This window comes from Octopus bimaculoides, chromosome 5 (genome assembly GCF_046866305.1).
Source record: "Octopus bimaculoides isolate indiv1 chromosome 5, ASM4686630v1, whole genome shotgun sequence".
Taxonomy (NCBI): domain Eukaryota; kingdom Metazoa; phylum Mollusca; class Cephalopoda; order Octopoda; family Octopodidae; genus Octopus; species Octopus bimaculoides.
The window spans coordinates 108249353-108266940 of NC_142932.1; the positions used below are offsets into that span (position 1 = coordinate 108249353).

The 17588-nt window shown below is 35.0% G+C and overlaps 1 protein-coding gene across 2 annotated transcripts; it reads right to left on the bottom strand.

Annotated features, from left to right (window-relative positions):
- Nucleotides 1-4055: 4055 nt before the first annotated feature.
- On the bottom strand, nucleotides 4056-17588 carry LOC106875799 (nucleolin). Of its 2 annotated transcripts, XM_052968199.2 has the most exons (14): nucleotides 17490-17588; nucleotides 10914-11000; nucleotides 10050-10104; nucleotides 9214-9471; nucleotides 9082-9126; nucleotides 8416-8487; nucleotides 7260-7377; nucleotides 7016-7149; nucleotides 6770-6905; nucleotides 5584-5741; nucleotides 5361-5496; nucleotides 5118-5245; nucleotides 4406-4585; nucleotides 4056-4305 (listed from the first exon to the last, which is right to left on the bottom strand). In XM_052968199.2, exons 1-14 carry the CDS (start codon nucleotides 17514-17516, stop codon nucleotides 4268-4270), a joined length of 1572 nt encoding a protein of 523 aa, XP_052824159.1. In that variant the 5' UTR covers nucleotides 17517-17588; the 3' UTR covers nucleotides 4056-4267. The 2 variants fall into 2 exon arrangements, with proteins under 2 accessions (XP_052824159.1, XP_052824160.1); XM_052968200.2 differs by lacking the exon at nucleotides 9082-9126.

Consider the following 17588-nt stretch of genomic DNA (forward strand, 5'->3'; position numbering starts at 1 on the left):
GATTTGTAATGAATGGAAGATGGGGTTTGTAAAGCTTTGAGGATGACTTGCTCAGCAGACACAATTGCGACAGGACTATTTTGCATGCAGGAGGAAGTGGTTATAAGAACGTTGCTGGTGTTAATTTTGAAGTTGGTGGCTTGTTGATGTGCCTGTTAATTTAATAGTTTTGTAAAGCAGGTTTAAATAAAGATAAGATTTACACTCTTAAGTTAGAATTAAGACCATTAGAGAAAAACTTTCAAAGACTTCATAAAATGTGGATTACTTAAGAGACTAGGTTCCAGAGGTATTATTTTGATCAAAAATTTGTGAAAATTTAAATCTGTGTTTTCTTGGTGCTAAAATGAAAATGTCATCATTTAATGTCCATTTCCAATCTGGTCTGGGTCAGACAGTTCAACAGGAGCTGACAAGCCAGAGATGCACCAAATTCCGATTGTCAGTTTTGGTATGGTTTCTACAGCTAGACATCCTTCCTAACATCAACCACTTTACAGAGTGTACTGGGTGCTTTTTATATGGCACCAGTACCCACGAGCTTACAAAACAAGGTCCCATTGACTGAGAGAGGGATTAGGAGGTGCATCGCTGTAAAGGATAGCCGAAATTATACTTATGCTTTTTCTCAAGCACAGCAAACTGCCAGTCTCAGTTCCTTGTCATTTCCCCAGTGAGGTACAAGATCCTTTCTCACCACTTCTTTCCATGCCTCCTTGAGTCTACCCCTTCCATACATTCCCTCCACAATTAGAGTTGGACACTTTTTAATGTAGCTGTCCTCATCCATACATACCATGTGATCATACCAGCATTCTTCTCTCTTGCGTGCTACATCTGATACCCAATTTTTCTCTTAAATCTTTTACCCTGCTGCACGTGCACTTACATTACCTGTCCAGTGGAACATGCTGGCTTCCTTTCTCTCAAGCCTTTGCAAGTCCTCTATGGTTGTAACCCATGTAGCATTGTTGTAATGTATACAAGTATCATATAATCCGCTTTTCATGCTGAAGGAGAGGGCATTTGCTCAGTTTGTTCTTATTCTAGCAATTATGCTTTCAGAACTTCCTACTCTAATGCTAACTTGGTCACCAAGGTAACAGATGCCATCTACTACTTCTAAGGGTTCCCCCAGATATTTGTTGAAGACTACATTTAGCTCTTACTGTACCTGCACATCTACCATACACGAAGACTACTGCACCTTGTGCATGCATAGCTGGGTATATCACTTAGAATTTCTACCAACACCTTCCCTCCCTACCAAGTAGGGCTATCTCCCTGAAAGGATTTGTTTCCTACTAGACTCCAAACCTAAAATTTCCTCTACTTCAGATACTGACTCAGCTGTAAGAACAAGAGCATCAGCATAGAGGAGCTCCCATGGGCAGCCTGTTACCTCCTGGGGGACTATGATGAACAAGAAGGGGATAAGAACTGATCCTTGGTAAACTACCTGTACACTGAATTCATTGTCAACCATCAACTTACTGACAGCGTACCTGAACAGCTCTCACCAACCACTCATCCCTAGCTTCTGCATTGACCGCCAGATGACGGAGCAGTGTATTTGTGTCAAGTTCAGGTTTATTCATTGTCGAATACCTCTGTAGCTGCTTTACCAGGATGGTAGCATCAGGTGCTTCACCCTGATGCAAAACCAAACTGCATCTCAACAGGGTTAACTTGAACTATGGCCCTCTCTATAACTTCCCCACGCTAGTCTGTCTGATCGGTACCTCTGTAAAATTAACTTAGGCATCACCTTTACCTTTGTAGTAGTTGACTATAGTCATTAGATATGACTTTTTTTGTTGGACATGATTAACTGTACAAGGTGGCTAGGCCGTCTCACCCTGCCACATATTTTAAGCATCTCAGTGGTGATTCCTGAAAGGCAGGGGTCTTTCCCCAGTCTTCATATCCTTCGTTGCCTCATCAATTTGGAAAGCTGGTCCTTCTGATCGTCCACATAAGGCAGCCTTTCACAGTGAGTAATCAATAAAGTATTTAAATGACAAAATAAAAAAATAAAAATTGTGTAAAAATAATTATAGAAAGGATTTTCAGGATGGAAACAAGTTCAGTTGTAAATATTGCATAGGAGTGGCTGAGTTGTCTTTAGCATTGGTAATGATAGTGTCACTGTAGTTGTTCTACAATTGCCATATAATGTCCAAGGAACACTAGTAGTAACAGAAAAAAGAAAAAAGCTCTGATGGGACAAATTATATTGAATTCAATGCTAAAACTTAAAATATTAAGGTGTTACTTGCTGTCACACCATGTACATACATCAAATCATGTTGGGGACACCAGTGTAGAAAATAGATTGATGAGAAAAAAAGGATTCATCTAAAATTATGCTATTTGGTACTTTCTACAAAAACAAAAATTTTCCACATTTCAGTGCACATGAACAGCAAATCTGGGGCAAGCAGCATCTTTCTAAGGGTAAAGTAATGCTCAATTTATAAGTGTGTATGATGTATAAGTTGAGTCCACGTGCATACATGTATGTGGTCATCCAGGCATCTAATACCCTTTTATTTTAAATGAGCTGAAAAGTGAAGAAAATACCTCCTCTGGACATGAATACAAGAGAAAAGAAAGGAATGGGTGCAGCCAAATCATACTAGTGGAACTATCCATGATCACTTTGGACCATATCCTAAGCACTTGGATCATAATCCATCAGCAGCAAATCATAAGTTTGATGTCTACTTTTCCATGAGGGTACAGAGCAGATGAAAATATGCTGGCAGTTAATTCTACAACCAGATGCCAATCCATCAAAACAGCAAAGACATGGTTATGTAGAAAATTATATCATTTGAAGGAGATATTGATTAACATAGTTGCACTTTTGTGGTAGACTGGAAGGAAATGACACCATCTGCATAAATAGGAAGGGCACTGTTAGTAACCAGCAAGCACACGGTGTGGGAGGATGCAAAGTTCACTCACACATAACAGGCTCCTGCCAACCAAATCCACTCAAGCCAGAGTCTGTAGAAGAGGCAAAAAATTTCCGCATCGGTATTGAACCCAAATCAATGTAGTTAGGAAGAAAATAACAGTTATCCACAGTAGTGCCCAGGCCAGTACAAACAATAGCTTGTATATAGTGAAGTGACTTGAAACTAGCCCCTATTAAAAGGAGAGTACTGTAGATACTGAACCCCTTACCAGATGTCTCGTAGTAAGTTCCTCCCTAAGACAAATGAACCATTTAACTTTTAAGAAGGAACGCATTCAATTGTTGAAGAAGAGGTTCTTTTGTAAAGTCACTTTTTCTAGTTTTTGTAAGATAGTTACTAGCAAGCTATCCAGCTTATTAGGATATCTCCTACCGAAAAGACCTACTCCCAATGTCATCACAACGCCTATTGTTCTGGTGTTTGATTATTCTGTCCAAGGTTAAAATGTTCCAAGTATTTTTGGACTGAAGATTTGACTACCTGTATAGGAATGGAAAAGAAATTGAAATATAATTGGCTCTAAGAACTCCCATCGAAGATTTACGACTTTGGCAACCTTTCCACCTCACATGTATATTTAGGATAATGAAAACTGTCAGTCTTAAACATCTCTAGTACTGATGCAACATGTAGTAGCAACACTGTCAAGTCATGTTTATTCCCAAGACAGGATCTGGAGAAATCCAGCATTAACCACCAAACTAAGTTGAGCATCATGTATTCCCAAGTGTAAAATATAAGCAATTTATTAAAACTAATGTTTTTTGCATCCCTTTCATTTTACTCCTCTAAAAGTATCTTGACCTGGAACTGTAAATGTTTATAACCCTACTTGGATCTCAAACAAGAAGCAGTTTTCCTACCAACACAAAGTGGCAACTTAACAGACTTCTGGTTACAGAGGCTGAAATCAAAACCAGAGCAGAAATTGTCCAGTAACTTTCACCCTAAGATGAGCAACATAACTTCTTGAGGAATAGCAATCAGTTCCAAAAACAATGAATAAACTGTTTGTAGTTAAGATACCAACAATTATTAGAAGATACTTGAAAGTAATTGACAAACAAGATAGATATTTTGATAATTTTAATGGCAGTAAGTTAGCATACAACATCAGTGGCATTAAAAAGTTATGGCTATGTACAAGGAAGTCCACAAATATTAAGACTGGAATTACAGTGATTTCATCTGCAGACATTGAATGTGCTTGAATATAAAACAAAGAGGCATGATCAGTTATCATCCATTTACAATGGAAGGCACAGTTTTATTGTCCAAACTGCTCAATCGCTATCACTGAAAGTCTTTTTCCTTCCTGTTCCTGGAGAAGAAAAAAAAAAATGTTGAGACAAAGGGAAAAATGAACATTCCATTTTAAACCTGTAAATTAAAAGCACAAAATAGAAAAATGTTATACATACCACCAAAACTGTTTCGACCACCACCATAACCTCCACCGCCACGGCCACCACCATAACCTCCGCCACCACGTCCACCACCAAAACCTCCACGTCTACCACCAAAACCTCCGCCACCGCGGCCACCACCAAAACCTCCTCCACGTCCACCACCAAAACTTCCTCCACGTCTTCCACCAAAACCTGGAAAAGAAATTTACATATCAATCTGTGTTATCATCTTGTATTTAAGTGTGAAGAAAAATAGCTGACGAAGAACTTACAAAATCAAACGTTAACTCTTTAGCATTCAGCATACTGTTAAATGTAATACACACTTATCTTGAATTAATTAGATCATATTTTGAGGTAGTTGATAAGTTTTATAATGACATCACAGGGCAAGGCACCAGAGGCTGGTATAATATTTTGGCCAAATGTGGCTTCATTAAATGCTAATGGGTCAATGGTCAACAAAATAGTTATAGTGACAACTGTAAGAAGTCACTATAAGAAATTGTAGACCATTGGTGGCTTGGTAAAAACAATCTGAATTTAAATAACTACAATATAGCAAATACAAGGGGGGAAAAAAAATCTTCATTGGGCCCAAATTAACTTTGCCACTCAGTATACCATGATCTACTTTTCTGAAACCTTTCCAATATGCCTACTGCATAAGTTTTTAAACTCCAACCACACCTGTCTTCAGTAACAAAACAAAAAGTTACTCTACCTCCACCACCATCATTTCTGCCTCTTGCATAACAGCACCGTACAGATCTGCCATCAATGTTAGTACCATCAAATTTAGTCAGAGCACTTTTTGCATTTTGAATAGAATCAAAATCAATGAAGGCAATTCTAAAACAGAAAAAAGAGAAAGTTCCATATTTAAAAATGGACTAAGAACATATGCAATAAAATGTCAAATCCAATACAACACAATGCAAAAAGTGAACAAGTTGTCATTACACACCCTTTTGGCTTTCCAGAATCTGGAAATGATGGTAATCGTATATCAGTAGCATCCTTGAAATATGACCGTAAAGAGCTTTCTGTTGAATCATAGGACAGATTTCTTACTAAAAGTACACTGGATTCTTCTGGTTCATCTTGAATAAAAAGAGACAAAAGGTTAATAAATGCACCAAAGTAATGCTATTTCATTACAATTGAAGTGAGTATCAAATAAAAATTACCATCTCTAAAGCCTCCTCTTCCTCTTTGTTGTGAATAATCAGTCTTGGGACTGTTTGCATAATCCAACAACAGTCGTTGGTCCCCGCACTCAACACCCTGTTTGTTTTCAAGTGCATCCTTTACATTATCGGAACTCTCAAACTCAACATACGCAAACCTGAAACCAAAACAAATACAGTAAACTAAGAACTGTTTTCTGATAACCAAAATACACCCTACATGTTTCAATTAACTTTTAAAATAAAGTTTAATATCTTCCCAAAAATAACTAAGAAAAATTTAGAGTGGGTCAATAAAACAACTTTGATTTAACAAAATAAACTATTTAAATTTAAGCACCAGCATAGAAAATGAGTTATTAGCTAATATGCAATGAGTATACAACAAAAGTTTAAAGACAAATTGTGCAAATTACTGGGTTATTTAACAGTTAATCTTTAAACACACTAAGACAATGAAACAGGTGTACCATAAACAGATTCATCTTTAAAACAATAAATCTACACAAACTATACACAGAAACATAGTGATTCACAATTCAAACCCTGTCAAGCACCTTATAGGTAAAAAAAAAAAAAAAAGCAATTATAAATCAAATGCATGTATATCTATATATACACATTCACAATACTCCTAGAAGTGCTTGGATGTAACTTTCTTTTAAGTATTGTGGGAAGCCACAACTTTTTTTTTTTCCCCTGTTTAATAATTCCTGCAGTAATTGATTCAAAGAAAAAAGTAAACACTCTAATGGTTTTGTTTCTTTAGATTGGATAGGTCTAATACCGTCCTAAGAACTGGCCAAATTGTTTCACTTTCGGACATATAAATACTCAATTCATTACCAAAGATGTGGCTTTTGCCATATATTTTCAGTCTCGTTTTGAAAATACTTTGAACTCAAACTCAGTGCTGAAATATCCAACATAATGGCAGATAGTGTAACTATCTGCCATTATGTTGGGTATTTAAATGAAACCATAAGAATGTAGTGAGATTAATGCCGAAATTCTCATTAAAACATGAATGGGTTACTACTGGCGCTTTTGGTAACAAAAGGGCCAAAACAGACTATAGCACAAAAAATAAGCACACTTTTGTTTGTTTTTTTTAAAACACTAAAGACAATCATAGCAAATGATTATATAAATGGCACACTGTAAATTAAAGATATTGTAATCTTACCCCTTATGTGAATCTCCTTTATAGGGAATTCTGACACTTTGTGCTTCAGGAAATATCTCCATCAGTTTGCTTCTAAGACTATCTTCTGAGTCATCATAAGGTAGATTTTTCAGAAATAGTGTGTTTGATTCATCACCTGGGGAAAAAAAGCATAAACTGTTGTGTACTGTTCAGTCTACCAACAGGACATTGTATCTATGATTTTCTTTCCCTCGAGTTCTTATTGTACAAACAAAATCAACGTACCCGTGTTTCTTTCTCCCTTTGGTCTCTTGGGCCGACCTTTCTCAAATGTCAGTGCAGACCCTTTATAGTCAAGATTTTGCATTGCTAAAATTTTATCAAGATCATCTGGATTAGCCAAGTCAATGTGGGCAAATCTATAACAGAAAGCAATATAAATGAGTGAATATAAAACAATACAAAGTGAATATGCATAACAAAAAGCCTATAAAATGTAAAACAGCTAACAAGAAATTGTAATACATACGCTCTGTCCTCACGCTTGCGAACAGATGAGACTTCAATTCCTTTCTTCTTAAGAAATTTCTCAAAGGCCTCAGCAGTCACTTCCTCAGGAATATTTCTGCACATAACTGTTACAGACTCTGAAAAGGAATAATTGAAAAATTCAACATCAGCTTTCTTTCATAATAACCAACAATATTGTCAGTGGTAACTTATCATTTATCAAATTTATTATTTCTATCAATTTCAACTCCTGTACCACAAGTAAACACATTTGCCACCTTGTCCTGGATCACACATAGCTGCAATTCAAGAGAAGTTTGCTTGGAAGTAGAAATGACAACAAAGGAATTTTCCAAGCAAGAAGCAATGCTTAGTCTTATTTTAGAAAATCCTGGCCAAAATATTCTACCTACCCTAAAATCTCAAAGCCACGTGATTAATTCAAAATGGTGCTAATAAATAAACATACTTGGCAAACATCTGAATGCTAAGGGCTTAATAAGAGATAAGATCTTGGAGATGATAATGTGAGCAATACATCTCCACCATGCAGTTTGATACCAGACTTTAATTCACAAGATTCTTCAAAGCATAATTACAAAGTGATTCCAAGCAGGAATGAAATGATCCCATAATTGATCACTGGATCAATTCGTTTGGGATGTGGCATTAAAAGCCGATTAAGTAATTTAATATTTTACTTGTGTCAGTCATAAGACTGCAGCCATGTTGGAGCACCACCTTTAAGGGTTTTAGTCTAATAAACTAACCCCAGGTTTTATTCTTTAAAGGCTAGTACTTATTTTATTGGTTTCTTTTGCTGAACTGCCAAGTTACAGGAACACACCAACACTGGTTGTCGTGCAGTAACAGGGGGGAATGGAGGGAGATACACACACGCACATATATATATATATATATAAACAGGCTTTCAGCTTCCATTCACCGAATACTCACAAGGATTTGGTTGGCTCTGAGCCCAGAACCACGTAGTAGTGAAGCAAGCTTAAGTAATTTTTGTTCAGGATAATAAATGAAACAAGGTATGCTCATAAACAGCCACATTATTACATTAAGATATGAAAGTGTGTCTCAGAATGCTTTTCCTGATAGAAGCTGTAGAACTTCTAACCACAAAACTTTGGAGCATGCACACAAACCAAAGTAAATCTTACCATCAACTTTAGCTTTCTTGGCATCGTTACCATTTTCTGGCTCTGTTTTACGCTTCTTAGCTTCTTTTGAACCTGTTGAAGACAAAATGATTACACAGATACAAACAATGTAATTAAGTTTCTATTTCTAACTACCTCACAAATAAAAAGTGTACATAGCTGTTTTCCATAAAAAAATCATACTACACATATCATTTAATGGCCACTTTCCTCGCTGGCAAACCGGAGGGCTTTACCAGGTTCCAGTCTGATTTGGCATGGCTTCTACCCCTGGATGCCCTTCCTAGTGTAATGGGTGTTTTTTTTTTTTTTTTTACACACCACTGGCAATGGCCATGACTATGATTTCACTTGGCTTGACAAGTCTTCACAAGGACAGCATATCGCCAAAGGTCTGTCATGAGGCTCAACATTTTGAAACAAATCCCGTGTTTTGGGAAGCTCATTACACCAATAACGATAACATACACACATTGTACCTTGCGACGGCTATCATGCCAATAACACACACCAGTACATGTTATTACTATTAGCGTAATGACTACCAAAACACAACAAAAGGTTATAGCTGTTTATAAAACCAATATTAAATTCTAAATTATATACATATGGGAAACATGAACTGTACAAAAATGGTAATTGAGAAAGAAAACCAAAATTAAATACCATCAGCATTTCCATTGAGCTTTGGCTTAGGAGACTCTTCTGATTCTATAAAGTAAAAAGATGTTTTTAGTCAATATCAGAAAACATTTCAAAACAAAATTTATTCAAGATATATTTTGAGGATTTGCATACCTTCTTCACTAGAATCTTCCTCACTAGAATCCTCTTCTGATTCTTCTTCAGATTCATCAGAATCTTCTTCAGAATCATCTGATTCAGCAACCTTTTTGGCTTTTTCTTCTTTTTTTGCTTTCTTTTCCTCTTTTACTGTCTCTTTTTTTACTTTTTTCTTCTTATCTTCTACTTCCTCTTCCTCCTCACTATCACTTTCCTCTTCCTCACTACATTCTTCTTCTTCACTGTCACTGGATTCTTCCTTCTTTTTCTTTGCTATTGTACAAAGCAAAAACAAATATTTATTACAAAAATAAAGCAGATATAAATAGATTATAGCTATTAAAGGTAGAACATTTTTAAATTTCATGAATTTGTACATCAAGTCCAGTATGGGCATTTATTTAACCGTTTAGCATTTAAACTGGCCATATCCAACCCTAATTAGTCTACTTGTTCTATGTTCAAACTAACTATATCCAGTATCTCACATTTACCAACGTCATTATGAAAATAAGCAATCACATCATTGAAATCTCAGTCAGAGGATAATGCGAGATTAATTCAAAGCAATATGAATAAATAAGCATTACATTTGACAGAGTAATCTGAACACTAAAGGATTAACCTCAAACTTCCTGGCATTTATTACAAACACAAAATGCACAGCACTTCACATATTTCTGTTATTTAGCTTTTTTTTGTTAAAAAAACAACAAAAAAAAACCTACAGGAAACCCTAAACATCATTGCCAGGATAGACTACAGAGAAGTGAGTGAATTGATTCCCTAACATAAGCCCAATAAAAACATGTCTATACACCAATTACAATATTATATAAATCAAATCTTACCAGCAACTTTGCTTTGTTTTGACTGCTTCTTAGCTTTTGTAGCAACTGGAGCTTCCTAAAAACAAAAAAAAAATTTTTTCTATCAGAAAAAATTGTTTCAGCATACATCTTTATTCATGGATCAGATTGAATTACAAGCAAGGTAATATTTTGCCATAGCAAAACATCAAAGACTGAAAGCCAACAATACTTGTTCAAACCAATGACAAGCAAGAGCACTCACATACATGAACAGCTTTCTCCATATTCCATCAACCAAATCCACTCACAAAGTACTTAACTCAGTGCTATAGAAGACAAGTACTAAAAGTGCCAAGTAGTTGGACTGAACCAAAAGCTACATGGTCAGGAAACCAGCTTCTTAATCACATGTAAACATGTCCATGTGTAACAATCCACTAACTGCAAGAAAAAAAACTTTTCAGGTCTCAAATTACAACCAAGCCACCAACCTATACAACCTGTCGTGAGTTAAATTTAGAGCTACCCCAAGACAGATCTACAGAGTTTATACAGATGCAGAGGCAATTTATGTTATGTACAAAAAGTTGGAAGGAACAAGTACAAATTCTTGCAAGTGGATAGTGGTGACAAAGTGAGTGAAGTAGACATTGTTGATAAAGACAGGGAGCAATGTTGATCAGAAGGTGATTGAATAAGTTATGGTTATTATTAAAAAATGGCAAATGACTTAAGGAGAAAAGACAGGACTGGGTTGCCAAGTAATTCTACCTTCTTAGGTTTCAGAGAGAAATTATTTTAAAATAAAAATATGAAATTTAATTCAAGGATTTATCTGTACTCAAGCACACCGAATCTAATCTTTGATAGGTTTTGTGTTAAAAAAAAAAAAAAGGTACTCACAACTTCCATTTCTGATTCTGAAGACGACTCCTCTGAAGATTCTTCAGGTTCTACAGGTTTGGCAGGTTTAACAGTCTTTTTGGAAGCCTAAAACAAAGAAACATTATTAATTGAAATAGAAACCAACACAGAAGTAGAGCATATACAGCAACTGGGTAAATTTTGGGAACTTTCAGAACTCAGGATAAAATGACTGCCAACAGACATTAAATTGTATACTCTGCTGGATCAAAACTTGGAAAACATACAATGTTTACATTTGAAAAACACTATAAAATGTAATTTTATTTACAATTATTTTTCCTAAAAATTTAACCCTTTTAATACAAACCTGCCTGAGTTGTGACACAAACTTCCCACTTCATGTTAAATGTCCCAAATATTAGTTTAATAATGAAGTTATTCTTTATCTTCAAAATTAAATGAAGGCAAATGTCTTGGTATTTGCATTCATAATATGAACTGCCACATTGACAAATTGTAATTGTTGTTTTACATAAAAAAAAATTTAAATGCCCAGGTAGCTATGCAATTTATATAATTTAATCCATGTAGAATATTCTTTTAGTTTAGCACACCAAGGAAACAATACAACTATAAAGACATCAAGACACTATGGTCAAAGTTATATTTAAAATATAAAAGTATCAGAAAGCCCAATGAGGTAAATCAACAAAGGGTTATGCCCGAATGAGTTATAAAAAGGTCCAACTGATTTATCAATTTAATAATGAAAAAAATCATTCCCCTCCATAATGCAATATCGAAATAATTTATCACTAGTACGAAAATATGAAGGCAAAAAATTTTGTAGCCACATCCTAAGGCTCTTGAAAATTCATGCTTTAGAAAAAAAGAGTAAGAAATAAGTGTCCTATTCAAAATTTATTAAATATACAGAAGTCATTTTAAGCATTAACAATTTGAAATAGTACATAAAAGAGGTTCTACAAGATACATAACATTTGTTGAGACTAAAATACCAGAAGCATTAAGTAATTTTGTAATATATATTCAATATATAAAATTTTCTTAAAATAAAGCATAAGGAACCCAAGTTATTTTGTCACCTTTAATCTCACCATACACACATCTATATATATATATATATATATATATATATATATATATACATACATATATATAGTGCTTCCTGTATCTAAATTTGCCAAAGTGCTAAAATTTTTAATTCTTAATGCTTCTTGCATTAAACCAATCACAACTTAACTGTTCATTATCAAATCTATGAAGGCATTAACTTGTTGAGCCCAACAGCCATTTCACTTTCTCAAACTTTAGCTTGTACCTTTGGCAACTGCAGAATTTTTTTTTTTATTTACACAGGATTGCAATCAGTTTTTTTATCACAAGAAATACTTCAAATCTTGTTTCAAGACAAGAGAATGTATTTCCATCATAATATAAATTAGGCAATGTTTAACATTTTCACTTGACTAGAGCAGGGATCACCAAACTTTTTACACAGGGGGCCAGATAAGAGGGAATAACAAGCATGGGCCATGTAACTATTTTGCTCAACACAATTAATACACAGAAAAAAAGACAACCAAAATATTTATTTCTCAAAAAGTTATCGAAGAAGGCGATAATAGCAATAAGATAGCTATATCACACCCAGTACACACATATCTGAATCTCACAAACTAAACAGCAAAATAGCTTAGTGAGATTTGTGAAACCCATGGTTAGCTTCTAGAATATCAATATTTGCTTTGGAGTTGCTGCATCCAACCAAGGGAAATGCTTGTCAGTCAACCTCGTTCAATGTGCTGACTTCACATACTTTACTTTTCAAAATGTTTGCTTAGACAGAAGTTGTTCCAAACACTGATGCCATACCAGAGGCAAATGAACTCTCTTTGCAAGCACTTACACAATAGGTACAGAGTGGCAGAAGGCTGGATCTGGCATGTGGCCTGTAGTTTGGTGACCCCATGGACTAGAGGAATTTCCACTGTAGACAATATATGGCCATGATCTGAAAATCAATTACTCTGTGAACAGTTGCTGGTTGTGATACATCCTGAAACGCTTTAAAATTTGGTATATTTTTGTGTGATATTTACATAACAGCTAAAGTACAAGAAGGTTAAAATGGCATGTCCACTCAATATAAAACAACAGAGCAATGTGCAATGACAAACAGTTATTAACTTGAAAAGTACATAATGATTACCTCATACCCCTTTTCATGGCGCAGCTTAGCATTCACCGTAGACTCACAATACTGGTTAGTGGGTGTTGTTGTAAGACCAGGTTGACACCAGCTTGCACACAAAACAGGAAATTCCATTGCAGCATCCAGAATATGCAATACTCGATAACCACTTGTTTGCACGGTAACCCTTTATCGAAACACGGCCAAACCGAACTGATATCGCAGCCAAAGGCTTATTTCCGATACCCCTCGAGCCAATGGCATTACGGACCGACACGCAAGGAACCACGACAGCCAAATTCATCACAAGGATGAATTAGGCACGTATTAAGCAACACCGCAACGAAATCGAGCCCAATGGAATCACTGCACAGTCACTCTACTTTATAAAAGTAGCAGCCAAAAACCTCCCTCAAATTGTATCTATCAATCTAAAATGGCAGAATGCCCAATGAGGTAAATCAACAAAGGGTTATGCCCGAATGAGTTATAAAAAGGTCCAACTGAATTATCAATTTAATAATGAAAAAAATCATTCCCCTCCATAATGCAATATCGAAATAATTTATCACTAGTACGAAAATATGAAAGCAAAACTTATTTATAAGATAGTCACGTTTAAACATTTAAAGGTCCAGATGGAGGTATGTAACCGGAACCCTTTCCCCCCCTTAAATTTTTTTTTTCTTTAATGGAATCCAACGTTTTAATTTTTTGGTAATCTTCCAGTTTCGAGAGGTAAAAGAAATAAAAATATTCAAGGGAAATAACTGAACGACTTACCAGTATTATCCGTACTACTTTTTCTCTGAAACAGCATGCGACGGAATTTTTTTTTATAAAAGTTTAAAATGTTTTTTTTTCTTTTTCCAAAACGGAAAATAAGATGTGCAGCCAGTCTTCCACGAGGAATTTTCGATTTCTCATAAGAAACTATGATATTCAATCACGTGTGTGATTTATATATAAACAGTTAACGTCAATTAAATCACGTGATTTATTTATAAACAAAGTAGTACGGATAATACTGGTAAGACGTTCAGTTATTTCCCTTGTATCTTATTTACTTTTTTAAAATCGCAACTTCAGAAATTTCGATTCCGCCCCCCTCCTCTCATTTTTCCGGAATTTTTTTTATTGCGAGATACGAACAAAAATACGGAGATTATGATTCTGAAAGAAAAAATTGTAATTTTTTTTACCCCCCCCCCTCAAGCTAGCTACTTACATGCTAGAAATAACAGCCAAATCTCACAAAACGATAACATGATGAAATGTTTACCCATCAAATGGTCTCGTTGATGAATCAATGTATCGAGAAATCTTCCAGAATTTCTATACGTTTTTCGAGCACATTGCAGAAGTTTATCTCCGAACACACTTCTCAACAAAACCCTTTTCGGCTGTTATCTCTAGCATGTAAATAGCTTGCTTGAGGATGGAGGGGGGAATTGAAATTTTAAAATGTTTTTTTTTTTCAGAATCATAATCTCCGTAGTTTTTATACGTGCCTCGCAAAAAAAAAAAAAATTCTGGAAAAATGAAGAGATTAATCGAAATTGGCCATTTTTGAAAAAAAAATTCAGAATAGCAATCTCCATCGCCTAAAAAGTGGGATGTCGTAAAAAAAAAAAAAAAAAATTTTAGGTGAGGGAGGTATCCGTTTACATATTCTTATTTGGACCCATTTTAAAAAATGTTACGAATCATAACAATTCCTTTGGCCATTTCATATTTAGCCATGTTTTTGATGACTTTTCAATTTTCACTGTCAGTCATGTACGAATGTTTGGACCTTTTCGAGTTTATAATACCGATATCAAGTAACATTCACTTTAATTGCATCAATGTTTAAATGCCTATTTGCATCACTTCCACTTTATGATCTTCAAGTGAAAGATCACCAATCTAATTGATCCTGGAAGGACGAAAAGCAAAGATGAACTCTAGCTTGCCAGAATGTAATACAGAAAATGAAGTGTTTAGGGGAATCAAAGCGTTACTTTCACGTCCACTTTCCTACTTCTATCATGGGTCGGACAAAGGTTGGTCAATGTGGATACTGACTTAGTTACTAATCTCCCATCAACTTGGTTCATAGCAGAAATAACTAAAGCCCCAAAACAGCGACATTGAGAAATATCGGTGACATGAGAGAAAAGTGGTGCAACTAAAAATTAGAAACAACAGTAGTGGAAATATAAAAATCTTATTTGGCTTCTTAAAAACTAATGAAACAAAAATCGCCAGCTAAGTAACTCTTTTGACAAGACTACACGATTCTGAAAACAATTTCCCAAGTCATTCCTGTCTTTCGGAATGCCCACACCGACATCTGGAAGTTTTGAAACGTTTTAGTTGCGCATGCGTGAAAGCATGCAGGACAATAAAATAACCAGCAAGATGACACTTGGGAGAAAAACGTTGATATGATCAATCAACATCCTAAAAATGATTGCTCAAACCACACATCTTTAGCGTCTTATGTAGGGCACTGAACAAATATAGCCCAAACAAAAATACATATTACGAATTAATTTTTTCCCCTACTATATCAATATAAAAAAAACAACTTTTGAAGCACTTCTCAGATTTTGGAATAAATGCAGTTGTTTTCGCTCCACCATTATCAACTTCAATGAAAAGACTAAATTATTGGAGCATCCGTGTAATTAGACCTTTATGTTGTAGCACAAGTCTTAAAGTGTCATCTGAATTTTTTTCTTTGTAATACATAAATTTCTCCGCAGCCAATTCAATTCTCACAAGCCCACCTCGTGGTGAACTGGAATTTCATTAAGGTAAACCCACTATTGCACCATATTAGATGCGATGCAATCTACTCTTACAATACGGAAACAAACGTCGATAAATTTTCAGATTAACACCCGCACGATTTTCACTAGGGTGTTTTGGACGGTATTCCCTAACCCTGGCCCTAAAACCCTAGTGAAAATCGTTCGAGTGTTAATCTGAAAATTTTCCCGATCGCCTGGTTGTTACAAAATTTCAATTTAATGGAGATCGTCCTTGCTATGATGCAGTGGTTTTTCAAACAAATTACTCTTTAGTCGATAGAAACTGCACAAACATATATGTAGGTCGATCTTTTGCGTACCAAATTCGCTCACATGACAACGGTTGACCAGAGACTATAAACGGACAATTGCCCTTGCCCATATTAGTGAGTAGTGGAACCGAACTCGAAACTACTAGGGATCTTCGTTTCAACAGTTATCCGTTTCATAGCTTGACGTCTACGAGTAAAAAATTACTATTGTCGATTTCACACATATTGTAATAATCGATGAGAAAAAGTGTGATGTATTCTTAATTCACTACAACACAGAAACAATATTTTTGTCTGAATCGCAATTTTATCGATAACCGCCGCAATGTTTAATGTGAAATCAGTCAAGCAGGCGGCTCTCCCTAACACAAGCGCACCATTCAACTCTGCGTAGTTCACACACGTGGACGCCCCAGCCATGACACAAATTAGAATCGTAAAACAGCTATGGCAGCGGCGCCTTTTCAACAAAAATATATTTCTAAAAATCCAAGTAATGAAGAATTTACTGATTTTGAGAAATGCCAAATTTATTTTTTTCACATTCCCTTATTACCAATAACCAATTTTAATTGCGCCACTTTTGTCCCATATCATCACACTTTCACCAATGTCTAGATTATACAAAATATTTTTCAAGTCACTTTTAGATTTTTAATAAATTCAAATAGGCTATAAATACGGAGATATCGATATTTCTCTTTTAAGATTTACAACAGGCAGTTACCTTTTAATTTAATTTCTAAAAATTTAAATATGGGGCATTTCGATTCTGCAAAAATTAACTTCGCTTCTTTCTCCATTTTGGAATACATAAGTAGCTTTTTTTTTTTTTGACTACTTCCGAAAATACTTTCTGGATGTTTAAATAGATTACGATTCTATGAAAAAATAAGCTTTTTGAGTGAGGCGGTAATTATTCCGAAGCTCAGCCCAAAAGTGGAGACAGAATTCAATAAATTAAATAAACAGCACTTGATTAAATAATCACTTCTCGTTTTTTGATAAGGTCACTAACCACGTGGAATAGGTTTTAATATCTTTTAACTTCCACAGCTGATCAAATAATTTTACGGCTAAAACTGCAAAATTCATGTCGTAAGACAATTTACTTGATATTATAGTGAGATCTTTTTTTAATTTGAAATTATTAATTTGCTGTTGGCGAAAGATTTGGAAACAGTCTCGTTCCTTATTACATGTGCTTGAACACGTGGACTCTCCAGTTGGCTAACTTTCAAGTTGTATATTTCAATTTTAACCAGCTTATTAAATATTCAAAAGATATTATCCTTGAATAAAATAGAAAACTAATAAAATAACATACCTTTTCCTTATTCTTTTTACCAGCCATTTCACTTTCTTCTGAATATTAACTTCGAGTGAGTTGAACGAAGTGAATGAGTATGTAACTTCTGCGTAAAGG